At 48.6% G+C, this 12,319-nt stretch overlaps 1 protein-coding gene across 5 annotated transcripts in view; it reads left to right on the plus strand.

Annotated features, from left to right (window-relative positions):
- Positions 1-1,157: 1,157 nt before the first annotated feature.
- HM13 (histocompatibility minor 13) overlaps positions 1,158-12,319 on the plus strand; it is a 57,135-nt gene continuing 45,973 nt past the window's right edge. For all 5 annotated transcript variants that reach the window (XR_001883985.1, XR_001883986.1, XM_017865041.1 and 2 more), the window contains exon 1: positions 1,158-1,494. Coding sequence is in view for 3 of the 5 variants with exons in the window: in XM_017865041.1 (XP_017720530.1) it covers positions 1,312-1,494 (183 nt within the window). In the remaining 2 variants the exon portion in view is untranslated. The remainder of the gene's footprint in view (positions 1,495-12,319) is intronic.

A 12,319-nucleotide genomic window follows, 5' to 3' on the forward strand; every position in this document is an offset into this window, starting at 1 on the left:
TCAGAGCAGCACTGAGGGCCCTTCCCTCAAGGAGCTTTCATTCCTGTGGGACAGACAGACAAAAACATGTGAACACATATGCCAGGCAAAGACTCATAAGCAGGTCTTCACAATCTCAGAATATAAACTTTTAAACAATATAAAAAATAAGAATCACATAAATAAACAGATTCTTCCAATTCTGAAAAGAGCCACAAAGCTTTATAAATTGTACAGGGGCATGAACTGGTGAGGTATTATAATTGCCTAGCACATAGTAGGCACTCAATACATTTGCAAACTCCACACACACCCTACTTTCTTTTGCTTTTTCTCTATCTGCATTAACATGCTATGTAACACATAACTATACATTAACATTTTACAAACTTTTTTTTTTTCTGTTTTCTTTTCTTTTCTTTTTTTTTTTTTTTTTTTTGAGATGGAGTTTCGCTCTTGTTGCCCAGGCTGGAGTGCAATGGTTCGATCTTGGCTCGCTGCAACCTCCGCCTCCCGGTTCAAGCGATTCTCCTGCCTCAGCCTCCCGAGTAACTGGGATTACAGGTGCACGCCACCACGCCCGGCTAATTGTTTGTATTTTTAGTAGAGACGGGGTTTCACCATATTGGCCAGGCTAGTCTCGAACTCCTGACGTCAGGTGATCCACCCGCCTCAGCCTCCTAGAGTGCTGGGATTACAGGCGTGAGTCACCGTTCCCGGCCCATTTTACAGCCTTTTATTTTGTTCAGTTTCTTTATTGTCTTCCCAACGTCCCCCCACACACACTGCACTAAAATGCAAGCTTCACGAAGGCAAGGACGAACTTTTGCCTGCATTGTTCACCTCAGTGTCCCCAGAGCCTAGGACAGGCGTTGGCATATTGAGGGACACTCAATAAATACTTAAGGAGTGAATAAACAACTGAATACCCGATAAATGCATGTATGAATAAACACATTCTTAGTTATTCGGAATATGAAGATTTGCGGAGAGTGGACAGCCTGGGATTGAGGAGACCGGCTGAGACTGGGAAATGGGCATTCGGGCCCACCGCAGTGGTCCAGAGCCCCTGTCTGGACCACTAACAAGTTGCTTAGCAACTCGCCGCCCGGCCCTCGGCCACCACTAGAGGGCGAGCGGGCGGGGAGACGTGCACGCGCGCGCGCGCGCGTGCAAGCGTGTGTACACGCGTGCGCGGCGCGGGCTTGGGAGGGAGCACGTCACTTCCTGTTGCCTTAGGGGAACGTGGCTTTCCCTGCAGAGTCGTTGTCTCCGTCAGCGTCCCTGCTGCATCAACCGGAGCTGGAGTCGGATCGCGAGCGCACCCTCGCTATGGACTCGGCCCTCAGCGACCCGCATAACGGCAGCGCCGAGGCAGGCGGCCCCACCAACAGCACGACGCGGCCGCCTTCCACTCCCGAGGGCATCGCGCTGGCCTACGGCAGCCTCCTGCTCATGGCGCTGCTGCCCATCTTCTTCGGCGCCCTGCGCTCCGTACGCTGCGCCCGCGGCAAGGTAGGGTCAGCGGGAAAACCGGGCACTTTCCACCCCCATGCCGAACACGGCCGACATGAGCCCTTCCTAGGCGGGACAGACACCTCCTCTTCCCGGACACTGAGTCTTCCCAGCCCTAATCATCGCCGTTCCCTCTATCTCGGGCCCACATTCCAGAGCTGGCATTTCCTGCCGCGGGATCTGGGCACCGACCCCCGACCAGGGTATGACACCTTCCCCAATAGGAACTTGCTTCTGCTCCTGACTCGGACTCTGACACTTCCCTCCCTGTGCATCATGCCGCGGCTGGGAACGCTGTCAGCCGGTCCCCCACTGCGACTCGGGCACTGATTGTTCTGAGCCTGTTGGGCCCAGCCAGACCAGCCCCATCTATACCTGATGGATACTGGTCCTCACAACTTACTGAATGGTAGAATTTCATGTCATCCCCGGTTAGGAACTCTGCCTCGGCCCACCCCAGGGCCCTTTCTACCATTCAGACCCATCCCTAGAGTCTGACTCCTGTGTCACTGGAATCTAAGGCACCTTATGTGCTCTTAGTGCCCCCACACCTGGCCCTTGCCCCTGCCTCAAAAACAACGATCTCTCAGTCCCCAGTTTTTCACATCACTTTCTGGAACCATCCCAGTCAGCTAGCTCCTCAGAACCTGGCATCTTGATGCCGCTACTTTCCAACCAGGCATGGACATCTTATTTTCCTGGTTTCCTCTCTCTAACTACCATCCAACCTTGGACATGGCCTAGTCAAAACCCAGACCTTGTTCCTAACCTGTAACCCTTTTCCTACCCAGCCTTTGACCCTACCTTAAAATAGCTTTTCTCCCTATACCTCCAAGACAATCCCCCCACCAAACTGCGCCTGCCTGCTGGGCCACTGTTGGCCCCTCTTGTGAGACTGGGCCAGACTCCATCCCTGGCCTTCCTCAACATCTGTCCCATTGGATACCTAGGAGGACTCCAGCACATTTCACCTTCTGCTTCCCCCTCCCCCTTCCCTGCGCCACTTCTTCCCTATATTAAGCCCTCTCTAGCCCGTTGTACCAATGGCTTCTCACTTCCTGGCACCCTCTCCCTTCCTCCACAGCCTCTTAATCTGCACCTCCCAGATGCTCTTCCCCCACCCAGACCTGAAGATGGACCTAAGTGGAAGCTGTCTTGCCCAAAGAGGGCAGGCCCACAAAGCAGCTGCCACTTTTGAAACTGCTGAAGCTGAGGTTCTCAAAACACTACCCAACTTGAGCAGTAGCTGAGGCCTGCCACCTTCCTTCCCCAAAAGCAGAGAACTCACTACTGGCTCTGTATGTGATCAGATATAAAGAAAGTAGTTAGGTAGGGCTTAGGCTGAGAGACTCAAACATGACTCCATTTTCCTTTTTATTTGGCTTTTTCTAAGCAGAGTTCAGGTGATATTAAGCCTCTCTACTATGCCTGTCAGGTAGACACTTAGTGTAGAGAGAAGTTCTGAGATAAACCAGGACAGAGGAGGCAAAGGACAGCTGGCATAAGGCTAGGCAGCTTGATCTGAGCTGCTCTCCAAACTCAGTAATTTTCCCTGGCACCTCTTGTAGGTGGATCACTAATCTCTGCAGAAAACACCTTCCAGGCATCAGTATTTCCTGAACTTCCACCACTGTCAGGGGTAAGGGAGGATTGCTGCAAAGATGAGTAGGTCAGAGCCCTGTCACCAAGGAATTCGGTAGCCTGGGTGAAAGAATAATAACTAGATCTGTGATTATAATACAAACAGTGCTACAAGGTTTAGGGAGAAAAATTGAGCACATCTGGGACCGTACAGGGAGGCTTTGTGCTAGAGGTAGGCCTGAGCCTTGACGTAGAGATAGAATTTCAGCCAGGAGAAGGCATTCTAAGCAGAAGAAACCAGGTAAGCAGAGAGAGGCATGGAGGCAGGAGGCTACGAGGCAGTTCAGGAAATAGTGGAAGGTATGGTGTGGCTGGAACAGAGGGTATGGATAGGAGAAAGCCTTAGCCTCTGAATACCTCTCCCAAGCATCTCCTGCAGGGCAGCAGGGTGTGGAGGACTGTATGAATTTACAAACAGGACCTGACCATTAAGAGCCTGCCACCACCAATGACCCAGATGCTGTAAAACTTGCAAAACCTTTATGCCCTTTGATGCTCACAGCAACTGAGGTGGCAGGCAGAGCCAGTTTCATTATCCTCGTTGTACAGAAAAAGAAACTGAGAGTCAAAGAAATGACTTCTGAAGATCACTCTGCCATTTAGGGGCAGAACCAGGTATGCCTAGTCCTAGTCCAGGGCTCTCTCCTAATACAGGCACCTTTAAAGACAAGCAGCATTGACCTAAGGAAAGGACAGGCCAAATGACTTCCTTTCCACCCTGAGTCGTTTCCCTGGTCATGTGAAAAGGAGAGAGAAGAGTTAGTGTGGGGACCCAGTTTTGATTTCCCACTAGTGTTAGACCCCAAAACCAGTTGGGAGAGAGGGAATGTGAGGACAGAATTCTCCCCAGGGGTCAAGGTGTCCATAACAGGCAGGGAAAATTGTGAAGTCATGGAGAGAAGAAGGTAGAGCCTCCAGGAGTACGTTGTGAAGAAGAAGCCTTGGGAGGAGCAGTCTCAGAGCAGCACACATCACTGTCAGAGGCCTACATCCCAGACAGAAGCGAATCTGGCCCAGGCAGTAGCTGCACATTGGTTTAGTAGCTGCACAGTAAACATTGGTTTAAAGGGCCCTCAGTGAACAGGACTGGGTGCCCGCTCTGGGCCAGGCTCTGGGCTGGGTACCAGGAGTTCCGGGGCAAAGAAGGCCAAGCCCTGCCCTCACTGAGCCCAGCCACCAAGGAGAAACAGACATGTGACTAGCCAAGTAAATAGAGTTCTCATAGGCCTCCTGGAGGGGGCAGCAGTTTTCTTTGCATGGATGGGGAGAGTCCAACAGGCAGAACAGGAGAAGGTGGGGTGGGGGACCACAAGATGTGTTCAGGGAGGCAGTGAGGAGTATGGAGAGGGGCTTGGATGTAGTGACAAGATGTTCAGGAAGCCTGTGGCCTTTCTGGGGAAGAGAATCCTGAAAGCAACGCAGCAGTTAATCATTATTGTTACAAAAATACTATACACTTGTTAAAAAAAAAATCAAGCAGTGCAGAAGTATAAAGGAAAAGCCTCCTGGGCAGTATTCCTTGGAAGCAACCCAATTGGCTGTTGGGTATATAACCTTCAAGAATTTTTTCTATGTATACACAAACATTGCGTATGTGTCTGTGTATATAGACATATGTAAATTTATTTTTATAAAAATTGGATTATATAATACATATTTCTCTGCAAACCTAATTTTTTTTTTTTTTTTTTTTTTTTTTTTTTGGACGGAGGTTTTCATCTTGTTGGCCCAGGCTGGAAGTGCAGTGGCGTGATCTTGGCTCATTGCAACCTCCAGCCTCCCATGGTTCAAACAATTCTCCTGCCTCAGCTCCCGAGTAGCTGGGATTACATGGCTATGCCACCCCCATGCCTGGCTAATTTTGTATTTTTAGTAGAAACAGGATTTCTTCATGGTGGGGTCAAGGACTGCGTCTCGAACTCGCCGACCTCAGGTGAATCCACCCTCCTCGGCCTCCCAAAGTGCTGGGATACAGGCCATGAGCCACCGCACCCAGCCCAATTTTGTTTTCTTTAACAATATGTTGGCCAGGCGCGGTGGCTCATGCCTGTAATCCCAGCACTTTGGAGGCCGAGGCAGGTGGATCACTTGAAGTCAGGAGTTCAAGACCAGCCTGACGAACATGGTGAAGCTCTGTCTCCACTAAAAATACAAAAATTAGCTTTGCGTGGTGGGGCACGCCTGTAATCCCAGCTACTCAGGAGGCTGAGGCACGAGGGGGTCTCGCTCTGTCACCCAGGCTGGAGTGCAATGGCACAATCTCAGCTCACTGCACCCTTCGCCTCCTGGGTTCAAGCAGTTCGTCTGTCCACCTCAGCCTCCCAAATATCTGGGATTAAAGGTACCTGCCATCATGCCTGGCTAATTTTTGTATTTTTGCAGAGATGGGGTTTCACCAGGTTGGCCAGGCTGGTCCTGAACTCCTGACCTCAGGTGATCCACCTGCCTCGGCCTCCCAAAGTGCTGGGATTACAGGCATGAGCCACCACACCCAGCCAGTACACTCTTCTTTGCACCTTGCTTTTTTCACCTAATATGTGTTACAGATCCAATCATGCCAGTACATAGGGTGTGGGTGTGTTCTTTAACAGATGTATGGTGTCCCACCTGTACCCCAGTTTGCTTAGAATGCTGGTTCTCTAGTATCTGGTTCCTGGGCCAGCAGTGTCAGCATCACCCCAGAACTTGTTAGAAATGCACATTCTGAATCAGAAGCTTAAGGTGGGCCCAGCAATGTGTGTTTTAGCAAGCCCACCTGGTGATTCTGATGCATGCTCAAATTTGAGAATTTGAGTCCTGTCCCCCACTGGTCATTTAGGTTGTTTCAGTCTTTTGCTATTACAAACCATGCTGAAATTAATGTCTTTACACATTTTTATTTCACACTTGTCTGTGTATTTGTATATTTGTAGGATAAATTTTCAAAATTGGTGGGTCAAAGGCTATGCACACTTTTTTTTTTTTTTTTTTTTTTTTTTGAGACAGTCTCACTCTGTCGCCCAGGCTGGAGTGTGAGTGCGGTGGCACCATCTCAGCTCACTGCAACCTCTGCCTCCTGGGTTCAAGCAATTCTCCCACCTCAGCTTCTTAAGTAGCTGGGATTACAGGCACGCACCCACCACACCCAGCTAATTTTCATATTTTTAGTACAGATGGGGTTTTACCATGTTGGCCAGACTGGTCTCAAACTCCTGACCTCAGGTGATCTGCCAGCCTCGGCCTCCCAAAGTGCTGGGATTACAGGCGTGAGCCACTGTGCCCAGCCCACACTTTTTATTTAGATAGATTTTACCATATGATCCACTATAGAGGTTGTATCAGTTTATTTTCCCACAGCAATGACCTCAATTCTTGTTTAATGATTGTTGTTTTTTTGTTTTTTTTGAGACAGAGTCTCACTCTTTGGCCAGGCTGGAGTGCAGTGGTGTGATCTTGGCTTATTGCAACCTCCGCCTTCCGGGTACAAACAATTCTCGTGCCTCAGCCTCCCAAGTAGCTGGAATTAAAGGCGTGTGCCACTACACTCAGCTAATTTTTATATTTTCAGTAGTGACAGGGTTTCACCATGTTGGCCAGGCTGGTCTCAAACTCTTGACCTCAAGTGATCCGCCCGCCTCAGCCTCCCATAATGTGCTGGGATTGCAGGCATGAGCCACCGTGCCTGGCCTCTCCAGAGGTTTTTAAGCAGGTACATTACACAATCAGGTATGGGCTTTAGAAAGAGCTAGTGGCAGGGTGGGTGATAGGCAGGAGGGAAAAGTATAATGTTGGTGCAGGGGTTGTGAAGACAGCAATGGGGGTCAAAGGATTGGGGTAGGAAGTTAGGTCAAGAAAGGTAACCTTGGAGAGCTGAGTGACTGGATGTTGTGGTAAGGAGTGGAGACCCTGGAGTCTCCAGCTGGGGCAACAGTAACAGAATGGCCCATGAATTCCAGATCATTTCCAGGGCATGGCATAGACGCAGTGCTCCGAGAGCTTGAGCCGTGCCACTGGCTTGAAGCAGGCATCTGTCCTCTCTTACAGCTTTTGTTTCCGCTCTGATAACAACATGCAGAATGTCACTGGAAGCTACATTTACTTCTGCTGTTTGTGTCAGGTTTTTCCCCCACTCTCTAATTGTGTTTCGTGTTGCAGGAGCTATTTTATTTACATATGCACATCTGGTTAAAAAATCCCAATTGGATTGGTAAAGAATCCTAACAACTTTTTAGTATTTTTGTAACTACAAAGATCGGCCGGGCGCGGTGGCTCAAGCCTGTAATCCCAGCACTTTGGGAGGCCGAGGTGGGTGGATCACGAGGTCAGGAGATCGAGACCCTCCTGGCTAACACAGTGAAACCCCGTCTCTACTAAAAAATACAAAAAACTAGCCGGGCGAGGTGGCGGGCGCCTGTAGTCCCAGCTACTCGGAGGCTGAGGCGGGAGAATGGCGGGAACCCGGGAAGCGAAGCTTGCAGTGAGCCGAGATCACGCCACTGCACTCCAGCCTGGGCGACAGAGCGAGACTCCTCCTCAAAAAAAAAAAAAAAGATTAACTGTTCAGTTACCTTCAAGATTCTGTTCCTCAGAAAGGTTGCAGGCTTCCCAGGTATCCTCCTGTTACAACTTTCCAACAGAAATTTTCGGATAAGAAAGATAGAGGTCTTCTAGGAAACAGCTGCCAAGAGTTTAGGGTCTGGAACTGGACTGCCTCAGTTTGAATCCTAGCTCTGGCACTCACCAGCTGTGTGACACTAAGCAAATTACTTCATCTCTCTAGGCCTCTGCTTCTTCATCTGTAAAAGAACTATTAAAAGTACCTTTCCGGCTGGCTGCAGTAGCTCACACCTATAATCCCAGCACTTTAGGAGACCGAGGCAGGCGGATCACGAGGTCAGGAGATTGAGACCATCCTGGCTACCACGGTGAAACCCCGTCTCTACTAAAAATACAAAAAATTAGCTGGGCATGGAGGGACATGCCTGTAGTCCCAGCTACTCGGGAGGCTGAGATAGGAGAATTGCTTGAACCCAGGAGGCAGAAGTTGCAGTGAGCCAAGATTGCACCACTGCATTCCAGCCTGGGCAACAGAGCGAGACTCTGGCTCAAAAAAAGAAAAAACACACAAAAAGTACCTGCTTTGTGGGGTTTTTGTGAGGATGAAAACATGTAAAGTACCTAGAACAGTGAAGTAATGTTATTGTTATTACTGTTATCGTCAGATTTCAGGTCTCCCCTTCTTTTTGTTTGTTTGTTAGTTTGTTTAATAGAGGCAGAGTTTCTTCACGTTACCCATGCAGGTCTCAAACTCCTGGGCTCAACCGATCTTCCCACCTTGACCTCCCAAAGTGCTGGGATTACTGTCTGGTCTCCCATTCTGACTCAACATTGCAGCATGGGATATTTATAAGTCACCCACAAAGGAGACCAGAGTCCTCTGTGTGATGGAGAGGATCTGTCCAACCTTGGTTTGTCACTGAAGAAGATTAGGCCTCTTCCCACCCAGGGTGCTGAGCTGAAGTGAAAGGAATATGTGGAAATGAGCCATAATACTGGTTTGTAGGTGAAGCCACAGAGTCCTGTGTTTCCTTTGACAGCCCTGAGCCTCTGCATGTGCACATCTTTCTGCTTGATAAGTACTTCCTTTCCTTGTACACAAAGCAGACTCTTCCACCTGGGAGCGGTGGCTCACGCCTGTAATCCCAGCACTTTGGGAGGCCAAGGCGGGCGGATCATCTGAGGTCAGGACTTTGAGACCAGCCTGGCCAACATGGTGAAACCCCGTCTATGCTAAAAATACAAAATTAGCCATGTGTGGTGGTGCATGCCTGTAATCCCAGCTATTTGGGAGGCTGAGGCAGGAGAATCACTTGATTTGTAGTGAACTGAGATTGTGCCATTGCACTCCAGCTTGGGCAAAAGGAGCAAAACTCCACTTAAAAAAAAAAAGGCAGACTCCTCAACCCAGTCAGCATTTATCTGGCTCCAAACTACCAGACCCTGTGCTTGACCATCAGGGCCTTGCTTAAGTGGTACCTGCTCTTGCCACCTCTGACTCCTTTACTTCTTTGCAGAAATAGTGTCTTGTTGGCCTTCTCGTGATTCCCTTGTGCTTAATAATGATACAAATGGTGTATACAGTTTACATGATGACTCAAGGCACAATGCTGAGTACTTCCAAAGCAGAAATCAGAATCCTCACAACTTATTTTACAGCTGAGGAAACCAAGGCTTAGGGGGAAAAAAATCACTTTCCCAAGGTCCCACAGCTAGGAAGAAGTAGAGCTGGGAGTCCAAATGGGCTTCCTGACCTCAGAGTCCCTTCATAACTGCTGATGTTCATACTGTGTGTCACACTGATAAATGTGTCTATTGCATCATGTGTCATACTGTGTTATAATAGCCTGTTTGGGGTTTTGTTTTGGGGGAGGCTTTGTGTGTGTGTGTGTGAGCCAGAGTCTCACTCTGTTGCCGAGGCTGGAGTTCAGTTGCACAATCCCCACTCACTATAGCCTCCACCTCCCGGGTTCAAGCAATTCTCCTGCCTCAGCCTCCTGAGTAGCTGGGACCACAGGCGCACAACATCACACCCGGCTAATTTTTGTATTTTTAGTAGAGACGGGGTTTCACCATGTTGGCCAGGCTGGTTTTTTTTTTTTTTGAGACAGAGTCTCTCTCTGTCGCCTAGGCTGGAATGCAGTGGCTCAGTCTCGGCTCACTGCAACCTCTGCCTCCCAGGTTCAAGCTATTCTCCCGCCTCAGCCTCCCGAGTAGCTGGGATTACAGGTGCACACCACCATGCCCAGCTAATTTTTGTATTTTCAGTAGAGACGAGGTTTCACCATGTTGGCCAGGCTGGTCTCGAACTCCTGACCTCAGGTGATCCGCCCGCCTCCGTCTCCCAAAGTGCTGGGATTACAGGCGTGAGCCACCATACCCAACCAGTTTTGCTTTGCATTCCATAAAATAGAATATATGTTCTCTGTGATACATATCATGTCACAGTATTAACCTACCTGCCTGTGAGTGCGTCAAAATCAGGAACTCATTTTTGTATCCATACTACTGCTACACAGGAAATGTATTAAATGTGTGGAGGTACTCAGAGGGGATGAGGAACTTGCCCAAGTCCAACAGCACACTACTGGCAAAAGCAGAAGCCAAGGGTTGGGAGAGAATAGGGAAGGAAGGAAACCGGGCCTCTCATGTGGGTATTGCTCACCCACCCCGCTTCCACCTCCTGGCAAAGCCATCCAAGTGACTCACATGTAGCTACCTCCAGTGGCTCCAGAGGGGATGGTCTACCTTCCAGCCCAGTGCCTGGGCTGCCTCAGCCATGCATAGGCAAGGGTGTGGTTAGGGGCCTCCTCACTCACCCCTCCCTGACAGTCACAACCCCCAATACAAGCACAGTACTTTACAGTTTGCCAGGCTGTTTCGCATCCCATATCTCATTTGGTTTAAGACTCTTATGGGACTGGGTGTGGTGGGTCACGCCTATAATCTCAGCATTTTGGGAGGCCAAGGCAGGAGGATCACTTGATGCCAGGAGTTCAAGGCTGCAGTAAGCTATGCACTCCAGCTTGGGCAACACAGCGAGACCCTGTCACTTTTTTTCTTTTCTTTTCTTTTTTTTTTTTTTTAAAAGAAGGCTCTTAGACCTTTTTTGAAGTGAGGCTAGAGATTATCCTCCTGTTTGACAGAGAAGTAAACCCAGTCACTCAGCATGCCATTAACAGGGCAAGGAATACCTTGGATACACTTTATGTGTAGCATTTTACTTATGTATGAACTATATCTGTAGGGAGAATTCCCACAGGTGGAATTGCTTGGTCAAAGGGTATGTGCATTTGTGATTTTTTATGTATTGTCTAGTTGCTTTCTACAGGAAGACAGATTGACTCTCATAGGCAGTGTGGGAGACTACCTCTTTCCCCCATAACCCCACCGACTCAGTATGTTACCCAGTGTGTGGGTTCTTATCTTTCTGATAGACGAAAAACAGAATCTCAGTGTGCTTTAGTTTGAGCTCATTAGGAGTGAGAATAAACACTCTTTTTTTTACTATTAAGAGCCATTTGTAGTTCTTGTTCTGTGGCTCTTCTTTTTGTATCTTTGGGCATGTGGAAATTTCAATTTAATGCATCCTGCCAAATTGCCCTCCCCAAAAGGCTGGACAGGTTTATACTCTAGGCCAGTGCTGTCTATGTACTTCCTTTAGCTGGGCACAGTGGCAAATGCCTGTATTCCCAGCTACTTGGGAGGCTGAAGCATGAGGATTACTTAAACCCAGGATTTCGAATCTAGCCCACACCTACCTCTCCTAGTAGTCATTTTGTGGGCTTAGTGCCCTCTGCCCCATCTCATTCCCTCTTTGTAACATTCCACCTGGGACACTAGGGCCTCTCTGAGCCAGCCTTACCTTCTCCAGACACCCTCTCTCTTAGCAGGTTTTTTATTGTTGGTTTTTGTGAGCCAAAATATTTGTGAGTCTCCATAACTGAATGTGATCCCGTCTTCTAGGGATGCTGGTGTTTTACTCACAGGATGGACATGGTGATGGTAGAATCTCAGGCACTGTAATGAGTCTGTGGCTACTATGGAAAGGACTTCGGCATGAGCAGAAGTCTAATCTGGCATTGTTAGGACTTTTGGTAGCCATGATATAAAACAGTTGTAGAGTAGGCTTTTCCCAGTGGGAAAATCTGGAAGGGCTTCATGGCAGTGACATTTACTAGGCCCTTGAGGACTGTGCGGATTTTGCCTAGCAGAGAGAGGGCAGGTAGAAAGCACTGTGATCCTGAAAGCTTTTGACCCTGTTTGGAATACAAATTTATACCAAAAAAAAAAAAAAAAGAAAAGAAAGAAAATAAATTTATACCAGTACTATATTATCATTGATAAATTTTCATTAGAAACTTCTGGCCGGGTACAATGGCTCACGCCTGTAGTCCAGCACTTTTTGAGGCTAAGGCCAAGAGTTTGAGACCAGCCTGGCCAACATGGCGAAACCCCCTCTCTACAAAAAATAACAAAAATTAGCCAGGTATGGTGGCATGTACCTGTAGTCCCAACTACTCAAGAGGCTGAGGCAGGAGAATTGATTGAACCAGGAGGCAGAGGTTGCAGTGAGCCAAGATTGTGCCACTGCACTCCAGCCTAGGTGACAGAGTGAAACTCTATCTCAAAAAAAAAGAAAGTTCTT

Source organism: Rhinopithecus bieti, unplaced genomic scaffold, assembly GCF_001698545.2.
Source record: "Rhinopithecus bieti isolate Rb0 unplaced genomic scaffold, ASM169854v2 scaffold_78508, whole genome shotgun sequence".
NCBI lineage: Eukaryota > Metazoa > Chordata > Mammalia > Primates > Cercopithecidae > Rhinopithecus > Rhinopithecus bieti.